At 35.0% G+C, this 26824-nt stretch overlaps 1 protein-coding gene across 1 annotated transcript; it reads left to right on the plus strand.

Annotated features, from left to right (window-relative positions):
• On the plus strand, nt 1-26416 carry CHMP2B (charged multivesicular body protein 2B). The gene is given in 6 exon segments (NM_001132175.1): nt 1-166; nt 13423-13514; nt 18227-18421; nt 22376-22478; nt 25905-26011; nt 26213-26416. Coding segments are annotated over 6 exon segments (642 nt in total). The 5' UTR covers nt 1-132; the 3' UTR covers nt 26324-26416.
• Nucleotides 26417-26824: the final 408 nt, after the last annotated feature.

Genomic DNA, 26824 nt, shown 5'->3' on the forward strand with positions numbered 1-26824 from the left:
CCCCGACCTCCTCCTGCTCTCTCTCCGCTCCGCCACCCCGAACCCGCCAAGGTCCTGTCCTTTTCCTCCAGTCCTTTGCCAGCGTTGGGCCGGACCGGGCCGAGCCGGGCCGCCCGGGCGCGGTCTTTAACCATGGCGTCCCTCTTCAAGAAGAAAACCGTGGATGGTGAGTTCCAGGCCGGGCTGAAGGGGCCCAGCTCTGCGTTTTCCCGGCGTCTTTCGAGGCCTGCTGGCCGCGATTCTGCCTGCTGTCCCTGGAGGCGGGGCTGGATCAAGTGGTCCCACAGGTGACCGCCCTCGCTGCACCACTCCTCTGCCTCTCTCTTGCTTGTGACTCACCTCACCTTAGGCTCACCTAGGCAGTCTGGTTGCTTCCCTATCCTCACAATTCCCCCACCCTCGGGTTTTCCTCAGCAGGATCCTGAGCGTTTCGAGGAGGCTAGCGGGGTGCTGCTGGCCCTTGAGTGTCAATAGACTTGGAAATCTGATGGATTTCTTGTTGGTTTCCTCTGCTTCGACTGTTGCTCTTCAGTTGGGCGCTGTACTACTTGTAGGCATCCATACAGGAAACTGGCAGTCTCGGAATGGGGAGGGGAGGGGATAACAGGCTCCAGTTAGGAAATGAAGTTGGGTCTGGGTCAGTTGCTTAAGAACACCCCATCAGTAAAGAGATGTGAAACAAATGCTTTTTTGATTAACCCCAGTAGAAAAATAAACCCAAGGGAAGTGCCCAGATTTAGTTTTCATAATGGATTTTTCTCCCTTATGATTATTTTTTGCCAACTAAAGTAAGAAATGGGGTATATATTGTCTTCATAGAAGTTTAACATGTAAAGATACTTACGTTGTTTCCCGCATTTAGCTTAATATCATCTTAAGAGGGGAAAAAAGTGAATGTAAAGAATGTACAAGTTTTATGGTGCTCATATGCGATGCCTATAATGTATTTATATAACACTTGATGTTTTCATTGACTGCTACCAGGAATTAAATTCATTCAAGTTATTTAAAAATTGTGTTCCCCATTATATGTTTAGTCTAGGTTGTTGCTGGTTCAATCAAAGAATCACTTCTTTGTAAGGGTCTAATTCTGCCACAAAAGGAGCAGTGGTAGCTAGACAGTGATTGGTACAAATAGGATGCTCAGTCCAGACCTGGAAGTAACTCCTTCATTCCTTTGTGTTGACTATTCCAATGCCAGCAAAATTATTTTGGGGAGGATAACAAAGAAGTCATCTCTGCCCTGCTGCTGTACTCTTCATTTCAACACATAATCTACTTTACCTCTAATTTATCAGATGACATAATACATTTTTCCTTACTCTGGGTGACTGAACATTTTTTTGATTTATTGACTTTTTATTAAGTACCATTTGCAATACCTGGAATAACTACCAACTTGGTATATAAGGTGGTACAATGATGTGAAATGGATTTTATGTGTGCTTTTCATGAGAATGCTGCTTAATCTTTAATATGGCACTTTATTTTTTCAGTGTTTTAGCTGCCACTGTTGTGAGCTTCACTTATTTTACAGTACTCCAGGGAGTGGCGGTGGGGGAACGATTTATTTTCTTTTTGCTTGAGTTTTATATAGTTACAGGTTTTTGTGTTGTGTAGTTTTATGTAGTGAGAATTTACTAAATGGAGGAAAAATGGTTTCATCTCCCTTCCTGTGATGTTACAATTAGAGTTAAATTTTTTAACAATAAAAGCCAAACATACTAGTTTTAATCGCCTAATACCTGTCAAATATTTTCAAAGACGTAAATCGGAGTTCTGTGCTTCCTGGTGCTTTTGGAAATCTAGTGACTATTGTGCTTGAAGTGTAGAGGAGAGAAAAAAAAAGACAATGGGGATGTGCAGTGAGTGTTTAACTGTATACTCATTTGCAGTTAATTCTTCCAAGAAATAATGTTTTTGCTGAATAGATTTATTTGTAAAAGAAAGTCTTAGGGACTCTTGCTAGAAACTATGCCACTAAATTAAACATATGTGCAATTTCCAAGTGTAAATCTGGCCAGCAGGTACATTTACTATAAACTACCAAGATGCATACTTGATGTTTTCTTACATTATTGTGTCAGTTCCAATCATTTACTGACATCTTAATAAATAGATCTGTATTTTCGTTATTTTGATATAGAGCTTTACTTTTTTTATTCCCTGTTTTATTGAAAGGAAGGTTTTTTTTGTTTTGTCTAAAAGGTGACAGCATTCTTCTTGGTAATGAGGCTGTATATTATGAATATGAAATTTAATGTATTTTTATTTCTCTCAGATCGTTGGATTGATCATGAGCTCTTTTATTGTATGCTGACTTTTAAATCTGTTCCAGCAGTAAGGAAATTCTGATATATAAGGGAAATATGTACCTGCCTATAGATCTGGGGAATAATTGAATCTTTTTTTCTGTTTGGATTGGCTGGAAGAGTTATATACTGTATCATTAAAGACTACTGCACATGTAAATTTAAAAGGAAGACAACATTACAGCACTTATTACTATTCAGAGTTATGTTTAATTCATTTTTGACACAAAGATGAACAAGTCTCTGCAGTGTACACTTTGCTAAAGAAATTAATGAGAGGTATACCTCAAGAGAAGGGAAGGATTCTTTGGAATTTGAAATTACGATTAAGTACTACTTGGTTTTTCTTTTACCTGTGTAAGGATATGCATATATATAGTGTATTATGTTTACCTACAGTGTTTATTTTCCCCCTTTGTAGATTAATAGTGACCTATTTAGGGAAGCTAATTATGAACCTGTAAATCAGGATCCCACTAGGACTTGTCACAAATGCACAACTAAACATGCTTAAAAGTGAAGTTCTTTAAACACTATATAATTTTTGTCTGTTAACCTCAGTAAAGACAAATTTGACTAAGCCAACACTGTGCTAAGCATTGTGCATGCAGTATCTTATTTCTCATAAAACCTATAAGTACTCATATAACATCCTTATAAAATGAGAAAAGCAAAGGACTAAGTCATGTGTTCAAGATCATACAGCTATTAAGTGTCGGAACTAGGACCTCATCCCTTTGAGTGTTATTATTACTTTTTTCTTATTAGAGATTGATACATGACACAGTTTAATTTTGCTCTTATCAAGCACATGGAATTCTCAGCTTTTGGTAGATACCATGCAACGTTTACATTCTTTCTGGAACCAGACTTTTCTTTCGGAATTAGTGGTAGAACTTTACTTTCTAATGGTGGTGGAACTGGAAATAACCCACTCCTGACTCTCCCTGGACACAGCATTTCTTCGAAAGTATGGCCAGTTTCTTTTTGCTTTTCATCTAAACCTTTAGAAGGAGTAGTGATGTCTTATCTCCACTTCTTTACTTAACAGACTGCCTCCCCCACCTTACAGCAGTTTGCCTTGCGTGGCATGTAATGAGATGTTGCTTAGATCATCGGTAACTTCTAGATTGTCAAATCTAATGGCCATTATTAGTGATCATCTCTTGGGCCTGTGTTTTGCATTTGATCCTGATAATTAATTTATTCTCTGAAATTCCCTCTCTTAACTTCCAAGACATAGCACTCTCTTAATTTTCCTCAAATTCCTCTGACCACTCCTTTCTTTCTCCTTTCCATATTTATTTTATTTTTTTTTCTTTTTCTTAAACCTACCCATTCTCTCCCTGCATGATCTTATTTCCTCCTATTTTAATTATAACTTAAGTACTTATGGATCCCAAATTTGTGTCTCTAGATGTATTTTTGAGTTTCAGGCCAGATGTCCAACAATTTGCTGAATATCTGTACCTAGGTGTCTCACAGTACCTCAAACTCAAGATCCCAAACAGAACTCATCATCATATCCTTTGAGGTATCCTCTTCCAGTGTTGACAGTGCTTGATGTTGCCTTCTACCATCAACTAATTACCAAGTCGTGCTTCTTTCGCTTCTTAAATATTGGACACATAGGATCTTCCTCTCTGTGTCTGCAACTCTTTGCTCTATTCAGATCCTACTTACCTTGCACTTTATGATATCACCTTTTTGCTTTTCTTTCCTGTAGCTTCATAGCCCTTAAATCCTTCATCCACAAAGTTGGGTATGTGATTGAAACTTGAACCCAAATCTGACTATGTTACTCCTCAGTGTAAACCTCTTTATGAAATCTCTGGCACCAACAGGATCCACTGTGAGTGTTTTAATAATGCGCGTATGGCTCTCCTTGAACTGGCCCTTCCCTTTCTTTCTAGCCACGTCTCTGGACATTTTAGCGTCCAGCAGCACTGTTCTTCTATTCATTGTTATCTCCCATACTCTTTCTCACCCTGACATATTTTTGCTTTTGATGCCCTTATGCCTAGAATTCCCTTTTTCTCTTCCTCTAGCTAAGCTGAACTATCCTAGGTTTATTTCTTCTCAAAGTCTCTATGAAGTACCTCACTCCTTGTGTTCCCCTTTTGTGGCATTTCTTTCTGACTTGGATTCACTAGAACCATAGTAGACCCTCCTGCACTTTCAAAGTTGGATAATGCTTATTCTGAGTCTCTTCTACATTCCATATTTGTAAGGGGCTTCAGAGTCTTCAGCAGAAATGAAAATATATCTGCAAGAGTTTCTAATTTAGAGATTAAATATCTAAAATAATATCATTTACTAACCAAAGGGCTTAGAAGAGTCTGGATCCACACTTTGCCACCCACTGTGAACTTTAGTGCAAGTTAGAGGTAATTTGAAGAACACTACAGAGAGAAGAGGAACAAAGCTTCTTGGCTTTTGCCTCATTGGGATGATATTTGTATATGCTAGTTGTCTAGAGTTCAGAAACTGTGAGGTTTTGACTAAGTTGGGATAAATCCCCTGCCAATGTATTAGTTGTGAAGCCACATTTCTAATGTTAAAAGGAAATAAAACGGAATACCCTTCAGAAACATTTTTTCTGTATTCTAGAATAAAATACACCATTCTCATGGTGGTACCTGCAGAATTCAGATCTTTCCCAGGATGCTGTGTGTCCCTTTAGTGCTCCTTATTCTGGATATTTAAAAAACTCAAATTTTACTTTTCTACTTAACCCCTACATTCTTGACATACCAAAGAAAAATAATTGAACATGGGATTGAGGAACACAGTATACTCTTCTGAGCATTTTCTTAGAAAAACATTCTCCCTACTTTTAGAACAGATATTTCTGTAGGAAAAATGTGTTCCCTCTGTATTTCTGCATCCCCAGCATGACACCAAAGACAGACATTTCCTTTCTGGCTACCATTTCCTATCTTCAGGTCCATTGGCCTGTGAGGCTTTTCTTCCAGGACACATTGCCTCTCATTCTCTCATTTATCTAAGATGAAAAATGTGCTTTGACAGTTTTCTGAACTGCAGTTTTATTGATGATGTTACTAAAGCCTTTGCCGTTGAGGACCAAAGGAGACTCAAAAGTCTACTGACATGTGCTCATCTCAAAACCTTCTTTTAGCTCTTGAAAACCACTGGCATTTTTATGTTTATAAATTGGTTCACATGAATTCCTCAGGGCTTGAGTGACTTTTGAGAGTTACTAGTAGAAGAAAAAAATTATTTTTGCTACCGCATATGCTACTGTAGGGCTTGGCTTGACTCCCCAATTTCTCTTCAGTATTTTGCCTCTTCCAAGTCCTGCTGTTTTTCAGTTTAAACCTGGTTCTTAAGTTGGTTGGCTGTCTTAACGATGTGTAGGTAGAATAAAGCTGTTGGCATGATCCCCCTTTGTTCTTTTTGTTTTCTATAGTTGCCTTTTGTTTTCTTTTTACCATGTATGAGAACTGATTAGTTAAGCTGATAATATTTGTCCCTGAGTGTCAGATGTACCATTCCGAAAACCTGAGAAGCAAATTTGGTTTGCATATCAAATTCTAATTACTTTGTACCCACTCTCACTGTCATTTGCCTTCTGCATTTGAGTAAATCTTGTTCCTAGAACTAGAACTTTCTGGATAGTGACCTTTAATATTTCTTTTTAATGCCTTAGCTTTTGAGTTTGTCATATTTTTGCAGTTTTTTTCTCTTCATCAAGTCAAGATGAAACATCCTTACGTAGCCAGGACTTCTTTTCACTTTACTGTTCATTGGCAAGCTCCATCATGCCTAGTTAGCTGAATTGATGCTCACTCTGGGCTTTTCTTATATCCATAGCACAATCAGGGTTTGTCCAGTGCTGTTACCACTGTCACAGTGCTCACTATTCCCACTGACACTAGCTGTTACAGAGCTTGCAGGTAAAGTCTAAAGTAGAAGCTACCTCTTCCCTGGAGATCTTGATACCTTAAAACCAGTGAATGGAGATTATAAAGTAGGATGTGGGAACATTTTGTTTCTATCTCAATTGATATGATGATTAGGTTTAGAATAACTGATAGGCAATAAAATCAATAGATAAAAATGTATTTTCTCAAAAGAAATACATTTAATAGTAGGAAATTTGGCTTATTAGATTAAAAAGTCTGTTATGACCTTATAATGAAAAACACAGCATACAGTATAGTGGCTACTTGTCTAGTAGATCAGCTTGAATCCTGCTGACTGGTGGTGATTTGCATACTGTCCCAGCATTCTTGAGGCATTCATCCTGAACTGCCTTGCAAACTTGAGATAGCTCCCCACCTTCCCCCAAAAGAAAGGCACTTTAAATAGTATTACTCACAAATTAATGAATGTCCATATTTATACTTGATAATTACTTTTTGCTTTTATCCTCAAATGTACAAATTATATCTGAACTAATGGTAGGTAGGACAGGCATGATTCAAGTTGGGGCTTGGCCTCAAACCCCAAGTAGAGAATTCTGGTGAGCTAGACTGGACCACATGGGAGACCTTTTTTGTTTTGTTTTTATTTTTTATTTTTTGACCTTTTATTTTTTGTAAGCAGATAAACCATATTGACTCAGAACCAAAAAAGGCAGAAACACCTTGTGTCTCTTAAGTCCAAGATTTAAGTCTATGATCTTATCACTCTACTGTAGACCTGTGTATTTCCTTCAGTAAGAAGAACCTGCAAGACTTGAGATAGGCTTTTAATGCCCAGAGTGGAACCAGCCTGGGTGGCCTTTTCTAAGTGTTGTGCTGGGCATGGGCGAAGAGAGGGTGGTGGATGAATCAAGCTTCCAGACCCTTTTTATCTCACTGAATGGTAAGAGAGAGAATATACCATATCATATCCAGGTACCTTTGGCATTTTTACAGTGTGTAGTTTTCTATTACCACCTATTATGATGTTTTCGCAACAAACCACAAAGTAGATGAAGTCCTAGAGAATGAAAAATTCAGTGTACACCTTTATCTGCCTGAAGAAAGAAGCAGAGGATAGACAGGAGTCAAGCACTCCATCTCTCTTAGGTGGCAACAGTACCCTGTACATGTTTCTGTCATGATCTTGCCTCACATTGAAAAATGGGGAAAGTAGAAAGTTATAAGGAAAATAGGCAATTATTTCAATGTTCCACATTTCCATTGCAGAAAGCTACTTATCATATTTCAGATTTTACTGTTGTTAAATTATCTTTTTTGACAACTGATTTTGTTTTACATTTTAAAGACGTGTTAAATATGCCTGTAAGAGGAGTCCTTTCACATTTCAATGTATATGTTTGTACTCCCATAGATCGCTAGCAAGTGTGATATATTGGGATGCTGTTTGCATGAAGAAAGGTGGGACTACAAACAAGCAAATAAATAAATATATGTATTCCCGTCTCTTAAAGAGATTGTAATCTTGGGATGGAATCATACCTACTAAGAAATAAATCTAGTGGATAATAAATTTGGCTGTAAAAACATTAAAATTGCCTCAGACCGTTCTCATATTATTCCTTCTGAATTATCTAGAAGACCAAATTATTAAATGTGGATTTAATATAGAGATTGTTTTAAAAAGAGAAGAGTAATTTGTTAGTTTTATAGTATATTTCTATTGTCTCGTATGAAAATATGTTTTACTGTCTTTTCCTACTTACCATAATATGTTTTAAAGTGTTGTGATTATGTTTTAGTATGTAACATTAGCCACTCTGAGTTTATAGCTTAGAACTGTTTAAATATTAATAGGCCTATTAACAACTGTGAGGCTGTGGAATATGCAGTAGTTAATTTTCTTTATTTTTCCTTTTATGATATACAGTGACTGTTATGATACATATAGTTACGTTAAATTGAGAAGAGTGAAATCAAACTATTTTAATTAAATTACATGTTTTGTTGAATTCTCATGTAATAACAATTGTTTTTCAGTAAAGATGGCTATATCTAGCCTTGACTCTGATTCTCAGACACCTATTGGGTGTTCAGCAATTCAGTTCACTTCTGACAATAATTATCTAGAGTTAGGGCAGACCCTATAGGTGAAAGACAGTCCCACGAGACTGCCCTACTTCAGATGCCACTTGAAAGACCTAGGTTGCCACCAGTACTTCTGACTGACCAGGTTTTCCTACAACTTCATCTTCAACTTTGATAATTCACTAGGACAACTCTTAGAACTCATCAGAGTGCTTTATTTACTGTTACTGGTTTATTTTAAAGTGTACAATTAGTAATAGCCAAATGGAAGTGATCCATACATAGGTCAAGGGTCAAGGGTGGAGGACAGAGCTCCCATGCCCTCTCTGGGTATGCCATCTTCCTAGCATATCAGTGTGTTCACCAATTGAGAGGTTCTCTGAATCTCTTAGTTAAGGTTTTTTTATAACCTAATCTCAAGTACCCACCTTTCCTGACGTGTGGGGGTGGGGTTAAAAGTTCCCACGCTTTAGTCAAGTGTTTGGTCTTTCTGATGACCAATCTCATTCCGAGGCTATCAGCTGCCCTCCCACACCTACCCCATATACTCAGATATGGTACAAAGAAGCTTGTTGTGAATAATAAAATACATTCCTGTCATTCAGGAAATTCCAAGGGTTTTAGGCCCTCTGTGCCAGGCACCCAGGACGAAGACCACATTTATATTTTTAATTATATCACCCTCATAATGAAAAAAAATGCATGTAGGTAGAATTTTAGATCTTAACTTTCAGCAGTTGCTGTGCACCTGTGTCAATTCTCTGGCCACAATTTAACTTCTGAGTATAGTGGCTTGTCTTTCTGAGCAGTACTGTTGTAGCTTGTGTAAGACCATCATCACCACTGGGCGTGGTGGCTCACACCTGTAATCCCAGCACTTTGGGAGGCTGAGGCGGGTGGATCACCTGAGGTCAGAAGTTCGAGATCAGCCTGGCCAACATGGTGAAACCCCGTCTCTACTAAAAATACAAAAATTAGCCGGGCATGGTGGCGCATGCCTGTACTCTCAGCTACTTGGGAAGCTGAGGCAGGAGAATCGCTTGAACCTGGGAGGCGAACCAAGATCGCGCCGTTGTACTCCAGTCTGGGTGACAAGAGTGAAACTCCGTCTCAAAACAAAACAAAACATCACTATCTGATACTGAGAATTCATCTTATACTAGTTGAGTTTAGGGAGTCCTTAGTCCTTAGTACAGAAAGGGGTTGTACTCCAGAAGTTCATTTATTCTTTGAGTTTAAAATTTAGAGCACATTTTCTATGGAAACAGTGGGGTAAATGGTAAATGTTTTTTATATCAGTCCATTGGCTTTGACAAAATAGGGAATTAAGTCCAAAAGAAGATCGGGTGTGTTTGAGTGTTGCGGATGAAGAGGTTCATGATTCCTTTGAAAGACAGGGAAATGAGAGCATTTTTGTTATTTGGGGTCAGTCTATAGATGTCTGAGGAAAGATGTGTATTATGGGCTGAATTGTCCCCCCTGCCTCCCACAATTCATTTGACAAAGATCTGACCACTCATGTGACTCTATTTGGGGATAGGGCCCTTAAGTATGTAACCGAGGTTAAATAAAGCCAGATGGGGCCCTGATTCAATGATTGCTATCCTTAGAAGAAGAGCAAGATCCACAAGGAAAAGGCTATCTGAGAACACAGCAAGAAGTTGGCCATCTGCAAGCCAAGGAGACAGGCCTCAGGAAAAATTAAACCTGCTGGCACCTAGACTCCTTTCAGCCATCAGAACTGTGAGAAAATACGTTTCCATTGTTTAAGCCATTTACTTTGCGATATTTCGTTGTGGCAGCCCTGGCAAACTAATACAGCATGTTCCAATCCATGCTCTAGGGGACACTAGTATCTAGGAAATATTAATAGGTATTTCTTAAAAACAGTTCTTAATACATTTGGTCAATAATCTATGATATATTCTCCATTTAAGGATTGACAGTGCATACCCATGTATTAAACATTCCCAGAAGCATTGAAGCAAAGAAACGTGTTAAATTTTTTTTTCAGTTTCAACATTTCGCAAATATCTGTGGATCATCCATGCCCTCTCTTTTAAATGAAATGTATGTTTCCCATCAAGTCTCACTCATTTTAGAAGAAGAAAGTAGGTAACAGGAGAGAAAGCCCCCTCTTTCTTTATCTCTGTTAGAGATGTGCTATGGTTTCATATTCCTGTATTTAAACAACAGGTAGAATACTTCATTAGTAAATCCTAAGTATTAGATGCCCACCAGTATAAAACTGAGAAACAGAATAAGCAAAGGAGATACAATAGATGTCTCGTAGGTAGGATATAGGAGCTTTGACATCTTATTTTAGCTTTTATTCAGAAAGTAATTGTGGTTGATTAGTTTTATCAGTAATATGACTATATTAACTATTAACTGTAACTATTATAACTATAGAATAACTATAATTATCCTAAAAAAGATAATGATTTTTGGCTTTGTTGTTTTAATTGAAGTTAAATTCATATAACATTAACCATTTTAAAGTGAACAGTTCAGTGGCATTTAGTACATTCATTCACAATGGTATGTTACCACTACCTGTATCGAGTTCTAAAATATTTTCATCACCTCAAAATAAAATCCTGTACCCATTAAGCAGTTCACAATGGTGTGTTACCACCACCTGTATCTAGTTCTAAAACATTTTCATCACCTCAGAATAAAATCCTGTAACCATTAAGCAGTGACTTAGCCATTGTCTCTTCTCCCCAACCCCTGCCATATACCAATTTGTTCTGTCTGTATGGATTTACCTCTGATATTTCATATAAATTTAATTATAAATTGTGACCTTTTCTATCTGGCATCTTCTCTTACCATATGTTTTTGAGGTTCGCACATGTTGTAGTAGGTATCAGTACTTCATTTCTTTTGATAGCTACATAATACTCCATTGTATTTATATACCACAATTTGTTTATCTGTGCACCTCTTTGTGATCATTTGGATTATTTCCACCTTTTGGCTAATGTTAGTAATGCTGTGAACATTCATGTAGAAGTATTTGTTTGAATACTTATTTCACTTCTTTCGATCTAATAGTAGAATTACTAGGTCATACAGTAATTTGATGTTTCACTTTTTGAGGAATCACCAAACTGTTAAGCATAGTAACCAAACCATTTTACATTCCTACGAGCAATATGCAAGGGTTCCAATTTTCACATCTTCATTAATACTTGTTATTTTCCTTTCATAAAAAATTATCCTTTCTAATACATGTGAAGTAGTAGTATTTTCTTTGGGACTAATGATGTGGAGCACCCTTTTTATGTGTTCATCGGCCATTTGTATATCTTCTTTGGAGAAATGTCTGTTCAAGCCTTTAGCCCATTTAAAAGTTGGGTTGTTTGTATCTCGTTTCTTGAGTTATAAGAATTTTTTGTATATTCTGCATACCAAACTCTTATCAGATATATTGTTTGCATATATTTTCTCTTATTCTATAGGTTGTCTTTTCACCTGATAATGTTCTTTAATGCATACAATTTTTAATTTTCACCAAGTCCAATTTATCTTTTTTTCTTTTGTTCTTTATGCTTTTAATGTCATATTTAAGAATGTAATGCCAAATCCCAGGTCATAAAGATTTACTTCTATGTGTTTTAAGGTTTAGCTCTTAGATTTAGGTTATTGGTCTTTTTTGAGTTAATTTTTGTATACAGTGTGACGTAAAGGTCCAACTTTATTCTTTTTCATGTGGATGTCTAGATTTCCCAGTACTATTTGATGAAGAGACTGTTCTTTCTCTTGTTGTTGTTGTTTTTAAATCTCTTTATTAAAAAGTTAGCCTAGTGAAGTAGTTAAGATCACTGGTTCAAGAGACAGAATGGTTGGATCCAACCAAATCTAGTGTTACTACTTGCTATCTACGTGGCTTTGGGCAAGTCACTTAACCTTCCTAACATTCAGTTTTCTTATATATAAAATAATAGAAACTCCATAGCATTATATGAACATTAAATTGTATAATGTATGTAACTTAACAAAATTTCTGACAATAAGAGATCGGGGTTGCCAAGAATTAACATTGATATCTGATCTTTTGAAGAAACCACTGTTTAGTAACAACTAACCCAGATTACAGTGCATCAGGCCTAGAGTAATACTTTAATTCTTCAAAAGGTAGGTCTAAAGAATCCAAACGAATTCAGATAAGTTAGAAAGATACTATAATTGAGAGGATACTTGCAGTTATCAGAGCATTTGTATGTTATTTACTCCTTACTATCCTTTTTTATGAAAAAGAAAGCTGAGGTTTCAAGTATTAACTAACTCTTCCAAGGTATAATCATGATGATCAAGTGGCTGAGGTGAGATTCAAATCCAGATCTGCCTCACTGGAAAGTCTGGAGTTTCACTCTGTTAATATTTACTGCAGAAAACCAAACAGATTTAATAAACATATAACCTGTCTTCCTTCCTGAATTTCATATAGTATTAGAGTAAGGAAACATGAAAAGGGTGTGTGTGTGTGACATATATATGTGCTATATAAAACACTGTATACTAATCAGTTCTGTAAGGAAATATTTTATTGTGATGTAATACTTTTGGTTAAATCTCAGACTGTAGCATATTTGCATTCACCTGCTATCAATTCTTTATATTTTATTAATATTTATAATTCAGGTTTTAATATTTAACTAATTTTTTAGCATATTAAAGTTAAAAAAAAATTTTGACATCTAGTAAATCTAAGGGTTTGTTTTTTTTTTTTTTTTTTTTTTTTTTTTGGGAGATGGAGTTTCACTTTTGTTGCCCAGGCTGGAGTGCTGGAGTGCAATGGCGTGATCTCAGCTCAATGCAACCACCACCTCCCAAGTTCAAGCGATTCTTCTACCTCAGCCTCCCGAGTAGCTGGGATTACAGGCATGTGCCACCACACCTGGCTAATTTTGTATTTTTAGTACAGATGGGGTTTCTCCATGTTGGTGAGGCTGGTCTCGAACTCCTGACCTCAGGTGATCCACCCAAAGTGCTGGGATTACAGGTGTGAGCTACCGCGCCCAGCCAATATAAGATTTTTTTAAATCATGATCTGTGAATCCAGTATTTTAAATGGTATTGAAAATTTTACAACCCATAAATTTAGGTTTCTTTTGTGATTCTCCTAGATGTAATAAAGGAACAGAATCGAGAGTTACGAGGTACACAGAGGGCTATAATCAGAGATCGAGCAGCTTTAGAGAAACAAGAAAAACAGCTGGTAAGTAGAACATTAAATTTCAGTTTAACTTTTCAAACAAATTTGGAAATTACTGTAGGAATAATTAGCTAACTAGGAAGAAGGCACATGGCAGGTGGTAAGTGATTTACTTAACTAAGAAATGGCAGTTAATGATTTTTGTATCTTCTGCTTACCTTTGTTTATTGTGTCATTCTGCTGACTTTTATTGAGATTCTGTGTATTCTGTTGATTATAGAATCAAATTATTCTTCAGTGTGTGAGAGTCATGAGTATCTGGGAAGAAAGATTGCTAAAGACAGAACCACCTTCTTAGTTAAAAGGAAGACAAAATAGTTATGGAAAACAAAGGAAGGTTATTTTAAAAATTACATTAACTCATAGGAATCTTGCTTGATATTTTAAAGATCACTGTGTCTTTGACAATGAATGCACTTTTATAATAGACTGGTCTGGTTCGTTTTTAAATATTCTTTATGCTATGTTTTTATGTGTATGTTGCCTCAAATCTTTAAAAAATATCTTTATTGAGGGATAATTGACATGCAGTAAACTGTACATATTTCAGGTGTACAATTTGATAGGTTTTGACATATGTATAAACTCATGAAACCATTATTACAGTCAAGGTAATGAACATACCCATCTTCCCTAAAAGTTTCCTTATGCCCCTGGAAATCCCTCCTACCCATCCCTGCCTGTCTCCCTTTTTCCTGGTGAAGCAAATACTGATCTGTCACTGTGGAATAGTTTTCATTTCTAGAATTTTATATAAATGGAATAATATAATATCAACTCCTTTTTTATGGCATCTTTCATTCAGCATAATTATTTTGAGGTTAATTAGTGCTGTTTCATGCATTAGTGTTAATTACTTTTTATTGATGAGTATTATTCAATTGTTTGAATATTTCACAATTTGTGTATCTATTTACCAGCCAGTGGACGTTTGAGTTGTTTCCAGGTATTGGTTATTTGAATAAAGTTGCTTTAAACATTCAATCAAAGTTTTTGTGAACATGGTTTTCATTCTTCTTGGGTATATTCCTGAGAGCGAGATTGCTGGGTCATAGGGAAATGTATGTTTAACTGCTAAAAAATTAAAATTAAAGTGCTGAAAAATTTGCAGAGTGCCTGTGGTGTTTTCTCTTCCCATTAGCAATGTATGAAAGTTACAGTTGTTTCACATACTTGGAGTTGACAGTCTTTAATTTTAGCCATTTTAGTGGGTGTATAGTACGTTGTCATTTTAAATTGCATTTTCCTAAGTGTCTTTTGAGGAATGAAAGGGTTTTTTGGGTTATTTTGATCAAGTACAGTTTTTTATTCTTTTATTCTTTTTTTCAATGTTGGAGTTTCTTACAAATGTCAATTAGGTCAAATTGGTGATAGTGTTTTCTAAGTCTTCTGTATCATTACAGATCTTCAGTCTACTTGTCACAATTAAAGTGTATACATAAGAGTGGAGTTGTTAATATTTCTCATCCTTTTTTCTGTGATTAGTACTTTTAGTGTACTACTTACCTTTAGTGTACTAGCCACGAATGCCTAACCCAAAGTCAGTAATATTTTCTCCTATGTTTTCTTCTAGAAATATTACAGTTTTAGTTCTTACATTTAAAACTGTGAACTATATTGAATTAAGTTTCAGTATGGTGTCAGGTAAGGGTAGAGGTTCACTTTTTGCATATGGAAAGTCAGTTGTTTCAACAGTTATTGCTGACACTTTCCCTTGTCGTCTTTGTGGAAAATCAGTTGTCCAAACGTAGGCATCTTTCTGGGCTCTATTCCATTGATTTACATGATGACTGCTTTTAAGCTAATACCACATTATTTTTGTTAATAAAGGTTTAAAGTAAGTCTAAAAGTTAGACACTTTTTACTTCCACTTTGTACTTCTTTTTTCATAATTGTTTTGGCTATTTTAGGTGCTTTGCATTTCTATATGAATTGTAGAATACAAATCAATTTCTACAAAAAAGATCAGATTTTGATTGGGATTACATTGAATAGTTACATATTAACATTGTGTCATAAGACATATTAACATAATGTTAGTTGACATTAACAGAAGATATATTAACATTATGTCTTCTGACCTATGAAGGTCTTATATATCTCTCCATTATTTAGATCTCCATTTATTTAGATCTTCAATTTTCCTCAGCAGTGTTTTGTACTTGTTCAAATGGTTGTGTGGTTTTCTTTTTTAGTCTGTCAATACAGTGAATTACTTTGATTATGAAAAGTTGAATCAACCTTTTGTTCCAGGGACACACCCCACTTGGTAATGATGTATTTTTTTAAATGTATTTTCAGTTTGCTGAAATTTTAAGAATATCTGCATCTGTGTTCATAAAATATACTGATTTGTAGTTTTCTTTTTGTGTGGTGGTTTTTTTGTGTTTTTTGTTTGTTTGTTTGTTTGTTTGTTTTTAGATGGAGTTTCACTTTTATTGCCCAGGTAGCAGTGCAGTGTTTTTATTTGATTTTGATATCGGGGTAATAATGCTGGCCTAGTAATGCTGGCCCCATAGCATGAGTTGGCAAGGGTCCCACACTCTTTTCTTTACTGGAAGGGTTTGTGTAGTTCTTCCTTAAATGTGTGATAGGATTCATCAGTAAAGTCATCTGTGAGTGAAGATTTTCTTTGTGGGTAGATTATTAAACTACAAATTCTTTTTTAAAATTGATATAATAGATTAGGTTATCTGTCTTATTGAATGAGCTTTGGTGGCTTTAGTCTGTCAAGTAACTTGTCCATTTCTACTAAATTTTAAAATATACTGATATATTGTTTATAATATTCCCTTACTATCCTTTAACATCTTTAGGATAAGAAGTGATGCCCTTCTTTGCATTCTCAGTATTTGTAACTGTGTTCTCTCTCTCTCTGTCTCTTTCTCAGTTGTTTTCGTCATCAGCCTGGCTAGTGGTTTATCAATTTGATTGATCTCTTATTTAAAAAAAGAAAATAGCTTTTGATTTTTGGTTTCATTGATTTTCTGTATGGATTTTTTTTTGTTTTTGTTTTTGTTTTTGTTTTTTGGTTTTTGGTTTTTGGTTTTTTTTGAGATGGAGTCTTGCTCTGTCACCAGGCTGGAGTGCAGTGGTGTGATCTCAGCTCACTGCAACTTCTGCCTCCCCGGTTCAAGCAATTCTTCTGCCTCAGCCTCCCAAGTAGCTGGGACTACAGGTGTGTGCCACCACGCCCAGCTAATTTTTGTATTTTTAATAGAGAGGGGTTTCACCATGTTGGCCAGGATGGTCTTGATCTCTTGACCTCATTATCCACCCTCCTCGGCCTCCCAAAGTGTTGGGATTACAGGCATGAGCCACAGATTTTTCTTTCCTAGTTTATATATATATATTTTTTGTTCATCTTATTTCCTTACTTTGTGTTTCATTTCTACTTCTTTTTTCTATGTTATGTTGAAGCTTATGAAGTATTCATTTTTTTTCAAATACAAACTTCAATGCTGTAAACTCTTCTAAGAGCAGTTTTAACTGCAACTCACAAATTTTTGTGTTGCATTTTCACTTAAGTTCAAAATATTATTTTCTCTGTGCTTTTTTTCTTTAACCCGTGACTTATTTAGAACTCTTATTTTTAAATTTCTGCTTATTTCTGATTTTCTTTTCATATTTTTCTTATGAATTTTGAGTTTCATTGTAGTTAGAGAGCATACTTTGTGTGATTCCAGTCCTTTCAAATTTATTGAGCCCTGTTTTCTGATGTAGAATGTGGAATACTTTGGTGATTGTTTAGTGACACTTGTAAATAATGTATATTCTGCTTTCAATGTTGGAGTTTCCTACAAATGTCAGTTAGGTCAAATTGGTCATACTGTTTTTTAAGCCTTCTGTATCACTGCAGATTTTCTGTCTACTTGTAACAATTAGACTTTATGCTTAAGAGTGGAGTTGTTGATATTTCTCATGCTAATTATGCATTTGTCTATTTCTCCTTTCAGTTCTGTCCATTGTGTTTTATATATTTTGAAGCACTTTTATTAGGTACATACACATTTAAGATTGTCCTGGTATCTTTATGTATTGATTCCCTATATCATTATGAAATACCCCTTTTTATTTCTGGTAGTATTCCTTGTTCTCAAGTTTATTTCATCTCTATTAATATAGCCACTCTAGATTGGCAGGTTTTGATAAGTACGTATATAGCATATATTTTTCTGTCCTTTTACTTGACTTTGTTTTTGTATAAGTTGGTGTCTTGAGATAGCATATAGTTGGATTTGCTTTCTTATCTAATCCGACAGTCTGTCTTACAATTGAGGTATAAAATGGACTATTTTATTTAATGTAATTATCTATATTATTAGTTTTAGATCTATCACCTTGCCCTTTATTGCTCTGTCCCACCAACTCTTTGCTTGTATGTTTGTTCCTTTTCTCTTACCTTCTTTTGCATAGTCTTTTTTTTTTTTTTTTTTTTTTTTTTATTTTCTTCTGGGCTCTACATGTGCACTGTTTTGTAGACTTGCTTTGTATTCGTGGATGGAGATACTAGTTCTGTCCTTTCCATGTAAACATGTAGACTAAATTGACTTCTTAGATTATTCTTTTGCTCTATGACTTTATAATAGTTTCTTCCCCTCTTCATGATTGGGGACAAAGGGTCTGTTATGTGTATTAGATTTGTTCTTCTGAAATAAATTATTGAGGACTACCCCTTAATGATTTTATTTTCTTTTGTTTGTTTCTTCTCTTAGGAATTAGAAATTAAGAAAATGGCCAAGATTGGTAATAAGGAAGCTTGCAAAGTTTTAGCCAAACAACTTGTGCATCTACGTAAACAGAAGACGAGAACTTTTGCTGTAAGTTCAAAAGTTACTTCTATGTCTACACAAACAAAAGTGATGAATTCCCAAATGAAGATGGCTGGAGCAATGTCCACCACAGCAAAAGTAAGTGGGAGCTTTTATATTCATAGATTTATAATTTTATCAATGATATTTAAATATCAATATTGAAAGCAGATTTAAAAGCACCTCCTGGTGTATATGTGGTACAAAATGTGTGTAATTTTTAGTAAAATGAGTTATAATACTAGATAATCCAGGTAATTACTTCTAGATTCTTTATTGATATGTTTTAATAAAAAATTTCTTGTTTGAGGACAATCCATTTTCTTTTTTCTTTTTTTTTTTTTTTTTTTGAGATGGAGTCTTGCTCTGTCACACAGGCTGGAGTGCAGTGGCAAGATTTTGGCTCCCTGCAACCTCCGCCTCCTGGGTTCAAGTGATTCTCCTTCCTCAGCCTCCTGAGTAGCTGGGATTACAGGCATGCACCTCCACACCTAGCTAATTTTTGTATTTTTAGTAGAGACAAGGTTTCACATGCTGGCCAGGCTGGTCTCGAACTCCTGACCTCAGATGATTCGCCTGCCTCAGCCTCCCAAAGTGCTGGGATTACAGACATGAGCCACCGTGCCCAGCCAACAATCCCATTTTCTAAAGATCACATGTAGCTTCTAATTTTAAGAAATTGACATTTAAAAGTATTTGCTTTTTTCCCCTCGAGTTGTCAGAAGATTTTTGACCTTCTTATCTCATTATATGTTCTGACTACTTTTGAGTGATAATTTCATCTTGATTCATTTTTATGAATGTGTGAGAAGGTCACATGAATAATAAGAAAGATTTATCAGAATGTTTTTCTAGAACTTATGTTTAACTTACTGCATACACACACAAACACATTTTTCTATATCTGTAATCAGTGTTTTTACTGTAGTTTAAAGGACTCTGAGTCTTTCAGTCATTTAATAAATAAAGCACTCCTTGATACTGTTAGTCATCAAAAGAGGCTAAGACAGAAGCTGTGCTTTCACAAATTTTATAGTTCAACCAGGGACTTAAGATATGTCTCTAGGAACCTACCCACTATGTATCAGTCATGCTAATTTAAGCTTTATGAACTGCACAGACCTTTGAGTAGGGTGATCTAAAAGACATTGCATAAGACAGAGGTTTTAAGAATATCATTAGATGTTAGATGTACAGAAGAGGGATTATGAATATGAACTGAAAAAGAAAAAAAATAAGCCTCAGAGGAAAGTACAAGCTTTATGTTAGGGAAATGGTATACACAGGCAATTTATGTTATTCATAGTAGTTATGTCCCATGAAGTCGGGAACACTGAAATAGTGCATATTGAACCATTGCTCCCAGGGGAAATACTGAGTTATATTTCTGTGAGCCTTTGCCCGCAACGTTTTTTCATCACCTAATCTGTACCTAACCAACCTTGTGTTTCTGTTTAAAGATGCCATATTTAATGTATAGTTGATTTGCTCATATTGAGCTCATGGCTAATGGGACTATACCTCATTCTGGAACAAAGCTTATCTAACATATATTTTCTCCATAAAGCACATCATGTCCTTCTTTCACTTAGGAACACTGGGCAGCATGTTAATACAATGTTTGGGGATCATTTTTTATCAGTGAAATGACCAACAAAAAGCACAAAAGTGAGAAAAATGTGACACTAAATAAACTATGGAAAGGACACTTAATTTGCATTAAGAAGACAGAACATCCCCTTCTTTGACCTCAGCTGGAAATGCACATGTTGGGTGACTCAGATGTTTTGCTGCTTTGTAAATGTCCACAGATGAGCATTAAAACATTTGAGGTTACAAATAAATTTTAATGAGTAGGTAAATTCTCAAATATGGAATCCACAAATAAGGAGTATTAACTGTAATTGCGTTTTAGACAGCACGGCACAAGAAAGTCGAATGCTGTGCAAACATACAGTTAAAAGGAATAAATTCAAACTTTGATAGCAGAATAGGGTGATTATACTTAACAAAAATATATTGTACTTGGATGGTGGACACCCTAAACACTCTGACTTGATCACTATGCATTATATACATGTAAAAATTTTATATGTAACCAATACATTTGTGCAAATAAAGAGTAGCTAATGCATCCGTTTTGTGAAGTACAAAAAGTACAGTAACACATTATAATCTTTAAAAAGAGAAAGTTTCAAGCCTCAAGCTGGGCATGGTGGCTCATGCCTGTAATCTCAGCACTTTGGGAGGTCAAGGTGGGCAGATCACTTGAGGTCAGGAGTTCAAGACCAGTCTGGCCAACATGGCAAAACTCCACCTCTACTAAAAATACAAACATTAGCTGAGCGTGGTGGTGGGCACCTGTAATCCCAGCTACTTGGGAGGTTGAGGCAGGAGAATTGCAGAAACCTGAGAGGCAGAGGTTGCAATGAGCTGAGATCATGCCGCTGCACTCCAGCCTGGGTGACAGAGAGAGACTCTGTCTCAAAAAAAAAGAGAGAGAGAACGTTTCAGTATACATTTTGTTTCTCAGTTACCTTATTCTCTTTGAGTGTCTGATTTTTGAGACAGCCTCGCTTTTTTGCCCAGGCTGGAGTGCAATGGCGTGATCTTGGCTCACTGCAACCCCTGCCTCCCAGGTTCAAGTGATTCTCCTGCCACAGCCTCCCGAGTAGCTGGTTTTGCAGGCATGAGCTACTATGCCTGGCTATTTTTTGTGTATTTAGTAGAGATGGGTTTTCACCATGTTGGCTAGGCTAGTCTCAAACTCCTGGCCTCAAGTGGCAGGAGAAAACATAGCACACTTAAGGAATAAAAGATGTGTGTCTAGAGGGCAATAGCGCAAAGTTTAATCCATGTTAGTTCTCATAGGCAAGTTATGGAATTTCGCTTTTAGCACTTAAGAGCACTGGAAAGCCACTAGAGAGTTCGGTGTGTTGGGGGTGGGGAGGGATGGGGAATGCGGTGTCCTACTTGGAAAGAATGCTTTGGCTACAGCATTGCATGCCGTTGAGAAAGGACTGTTTGCTTCATATCTTTGAAATCAACATGTTTTCTATTATATGGTTTCTTTTAATATACTGAATTAGCTATATAATGCATACATATATGTTTATCATGTATGTATTATGCATCATATATATAAAAATGCAGTCATGTCTGGCTTAATAGGGATACATTCTGAAAAATTCATTGTAGGCAATTTCATCATTGTGCAAACGTTATGGAGTATACTCACATAAACCTAGGTGATAGAGCCTACTGTGCATCTAGGCTATATGGTATAGCCTGTTGGTCCTAGGCTACACTGTACTGAATTTCGTAGGCAGTTGTAACATGATGGTTTAAGTATCTGTGTATCTAAACATAGCTAAACATAAGAAAGGTATAGTAAAAATGCAGTATTATAATCTTATGGGGCCACTGTCTTATATGCTGTGGGTAATTAACCAAAATGTAAGCACATGAAACATGATTGTAAATAAATTTTGGTGGTACTAGAGAACATGAATATCTTAATGAAATGAGTTATGAATGTATAATGTAAGAGACTTGTTTTCACATAGTTTTTCAAAACTCACATTTTTATATTTTTTTTAAACCATGGTTTTAAATGTGTTAATAGATTAAGTATATATGCTAGTATATCTTCTAATCTTTTTTAATTTAGACATTAAAAATTTTAATGAAAGTTTTTATAAAAATTAAATTTAAAAAATTATTGACATTACCTGCTTGCCACATAAACAGGTAAATTTTATTTTCCTATTTGAATAGCAAAGGATTTTATGCTGATAATGTTTTTTATTACATAATTTCTTGCCTGCTGTTCAGATGAGGTTTTTCATACTGGTCTTTATTATATAGATGTTAAGCAGATGGTTTCCAAATGACTATTTCATTTTTTTCTAGAATATTTAACACTCTATGATTATGGCAGGATGGATATCTTTTTAAAGCCTATCTATATTTGATGTGTTCCCTTTTGACTTATTTCATAGTAAAATTTTCATAATTATGGAAGTAACATGAATCTTGTAAATACATTTAAAGACAATGCAGGCAGTTAACAAGAAGATGGATCCACAAAAGACATTACAAACAATGCAGAATTTCCAGAAGGAAAACATGAAAATGGAAATGACTGAAGAAATGAGTGAGTTTAATAAGTTATAATAAAATTTATAGTTTTCTCATCTTTGAATTAACCATTTATTTACTATAAGTCTCATATTCTCATTCATGAAGGCAGAAATGATGAAACCAAAAATGATAGACTCAAAATTCTATTTGTGTTTAACTAAGGGAAAGGTATAAAATATGTTACGCCACATCTCTATTACACATTGCCTTCAGCAGTTTTACTTTATTGATTAGTATACCAAAACCAACTTGTGAGGTAAATAATTCTTCATGATATAAGTCAGGCAGTTTCAGAGTTATGTCAACTCTTTGATACTATAGAAGATTTGCCTGTATTAGAGGTAGAGGTAATGGAGCTCTTTTTTTGTTTGTTTTTATTCTCATTTTTTTTCCCTCTCACAAGAGTCTTCTAGTATTTAGTTTTTGTCTTTTTGAATATAAACTAATTACATGTTATGGTGGAAATACAGAGAATACAGAGACAGAGCATATAAAAATTATCACAACACTCAGATGTAGTTACCGTTAATGTTGTACGTTTATTTTCTGTTTTTTCTCATAATCTTGATCTACAAAAGTGAGATCACCTTACATGTACAATTATGAATATCTTGCTTTTTAAAAACATAATAGTATAACATAAGCATATACTTGTGACCTTGACATTAAATCTTCTCTGAAGTCTTTTTAAAAAATAACTTTAATATCATTTAACATCAGTATACCCTAGTTTATCAAACCATTCTTGTGTTGGTCAATAAGATTGTTGTAAAATTTTTAATGTGTTTGATAATCCTTTGAAAAATATGTTTAAGTATTATCTTTGACTGAATTTCTTAAATCTCCTTAGAATATTAACTTTTATAAGGCTCTTGGTTTGTACTACCAATTCTTTCCAGAAAGACTACACCAATTTTTATTTCACCAATAATGAATGATTGACCCTTCATAGCACCCTGGTCAACATTAGATTATTGCTTATATTATGTCAAAACTGGCATCATTGTTTTGAAAGTATGTTTTCTGAATGTTTTACAACTATAAAAAATGAAAAATAGAAAAATAAATGTTTACAGCTATGTAGGGATATACCGGTTTAGCTTTGCTTATCTGCTGGTATTTTAGTTAACAGCATTTAATAATATTTAGTGTATAAAATAGTATCTAATTAAGTTACCAGGGTTAATAAACTCATTATTGTTCTAGTATTCTATTTCTGTATACTTATTTTTATTTTCAGTTGTAATAATACTGCATGTTTATCTTTGGCAGCTCCAAAAGTTCTGTAGTTTTTACTTCAGGCCTTTATTTTGAAAACTATGAGTTTTTTCAGGTTGTTGAAACATCATCAATAATTTTTTAATGACTGAGAGAATTGTTATTTATATAATGATCATAGTATTTAACATGTGGTTTCCAATGCCAGTGATGGCAGTTCTCACCAGACAAATTAACTTTTCCATTAAGCTATAATGAAAAGAATCAATAAACCTTACTTAATCAGATATCTCTAATACCTACTGCAGTTGTTCTCATTTGTATTTTAATACATTACAAGTTAGTCTGCAGTATAATTTAATACATAGCAAGTTAGTCTGTAGTATAATAGTAGTTATTGATGGTTACTCATTTTTTAATAACCTGGTAAAATACACTAACAATATTTTCATCCAAAAATAAATTCAAGGTGTAAATCAGCATATCTTTTTCAAGTTGGAATTTATATTCTGCCAAAGCTTGTTCACAGTTAAGACACAAGATCGTTGGGAAATCTTATACTATACCTCTGATGAGCGTTATTACACTTTTTCTGAAAGCATTCTTTGTTAGTCTGATTACACCTCTCTAATCTTTTTATTCTATCTTCTTCATTTTTTTTTTCTACAACTACTACTTTACTTATACTTACAAACTCCGCATGACCTGGACTTCGCATCTCCCGTATTACTTTGCTAAGTTACATCTGAGTAACATACTGCTAAATTATTTTTTTCCAGGGGCTTACCTTTGAGCATATTGATTAAATTCCTTCAGGGGTTTTCTGCTTACTACAAAATAAAATCCCCAAATTTTAAATAAAAAACAAGAAGGAAGTATTTAGGTTATGAAGCATCTTCAGTTAATAATACCCTAGATGACTGTCTACCTTATGTGACTATTTTCTTGGGAGTCATGGCTCATAACCCATAGATTATAGGTTTGTTACTATAGCAGTCCTAAACCAGGACACCCTGGTAAAAACATTCCATAGACAAGGACTCTCTTGCTAGTAAATATTAAGCGTGTTTGCCAGGAGCCCCAGTTACCAACATGATTACAAGGAAATCACACTAGGTTACCTGTCTTTCTTCTTCTGGGGACATTCCCCAGATACCAGGAGAGGAACAATTTTAGGCTAGCTGCTTTAATTTTTCTTTTTCTCCCAGACATTTTCCATTTATGTACCTTAAATAACAACCAAACAGAAGAACTTATTCTTTCTTGCTTGTGTCCCTGTTGCCTCACGGTGACTTTGCCCAGGCCATTCCATTTATGTATCTCTGTGTGGTTAAACCCTATGTATCCTTGCCGGATTACTTCACATGTTACTTCCTTCCAGTTGGATGTAATCTCCTTCTCTGAAACTTTATAATCATTTATCTTCTCTCTTACCACAATCTGTTTCTTAATTTTTTGCTTTTATACTCAAGTGTCAACTACCCGAGGTCTTTGTTTTTCTCCGTCTCTACACCCATCGTGTTTATATTGCATTTCAGGCACTAGGTGCCCAGTTTCAAAGATAAAAAAGACATAATCTCAATCCATCAAAAATTGCTTCCCCACAACTCAACGTGATGCATTCTATACAGAGTGCTTTCAATAAATATTTTGGGGAGGGAAGAGAGGTAGAAAAGGTTGTAGCAGTAATAATCCTGTTAAATCGGACATCATTCTTTGGGCAAATTTAATAAAATATTGAACCTTAGATTTCTGTAGAATATTCTGCCTATATCTTGAATGTAAATTTAAGAGGTATAAAATATGATTATAGATATAAAAAGAGTAAATTGTTCTCCAGATATTAACAGGATATTTATTCTTGCATATTCTTCCTCTACCAGCTTAATGAATACAATTTGTGAAATAATACTTAAAAATCTTAAACATGTAGCTGTGAATATCACATGATTTTTGTCTATTAGAATTAATTTTTTAAAAAACAGAGTAGACTTGTTCACTATAGGATAATTTGTGTTGAAATGAACATTATTCCAGATTTAATGGCTCAAATATGTATTTATCAGTGTACTTCACTGACATTTTGAAGGATTTTTTTAGTTTGTTCACTGAATTTGCCTTCTGTAATATACAAAATAGTTGGGCTAGACTGTAAATATGTAAGTGTAACCTGAAGTTTGTTTGAAAGTAACTGCTTTGCTCCTTCTCCCATATCCCCTAGTCAACGATACACTTGATGACATCTTTGAGGGTTCTGATGATGAAGAAGAAAGCCAGGATATTGTGAATCAAGTTCTTGATGAAATTGGAATTGAAATTTCTGGGAAGGTATGAACATCATCTTTTCTTAGTTGGAAATAGTTTCTACCTACCACCTTTGTCACTTGATTGTTTTGTTTTTACTAGGAGGTGCATGTTTTTTATTTCTGTTTCAAAAGTAAATTAAACAGACCTCTTTACAGCACATCCTGTATGTCCTAGTCCAAATGTTTCCTAATGCACGTTTGTCTTTTTCTTTGTTTAATATAGATGGCCAAAGCTCCATCAGCTGCTCGAAGCTTACCATCTGCCTCTACTTCAAAGGCTACAATCTCAGATGAAGAGATTGAACGGCAACTCAAGGCTTTAGGAGTAGATTAGTCAAAAAAAGTCATGATATTTTGCTTACTTATAATTATGTAGTATAAACCCCAAGCACAGTGCAGATTTCTTTTATAAAACACATGTATTTTGTAAAAAAAAAATGACCATGAGTGAACAGTTGTTTCCTAACCCATGGCTATTTTGAATCTTTTGCCAAAGAATGACAATGATGCAAAAATGGGAACAGTTTGGATTTTAATTAGAACTATTTAGGAGTGATGATGTGTAAAAAGTTGACTTCTCTTTTGCATGGCACAGAGAAATTATATTCCTTACTTCATGTCAGTTTATGTTCTAAATCTTTTTCACTGAATATAAAAATCTTGTTAAATGCCATTAGGCACCAACTTAAAGAGATTTGTAAAAATATTAAAAGTATACTGTTAATTCTGTATCTGTTGCTTGTCTTTTGTAAGTGATTATGTGTTATGACCATAGGCAGTTACAGCTACCAAATTATTTTTAAATGGTCAAAAAGAAGAGTGCTATTTAAACATC

The sequence above is a fragment of the Pongo abelii genome, chromosome 2, assembly GCF_028885655.2.
Source record: "Pongo abelii isolate AG06213 chromosome 2, NHGRI_mPonAbe1-v2.0_pri, whole genome shotgun sequence".
NCBI classification, from domain to species: Eukaryota; Metazoa; Chordata; class Mammalia; order Primates; family Hominidae; genus Pongo; species Pongo abelii.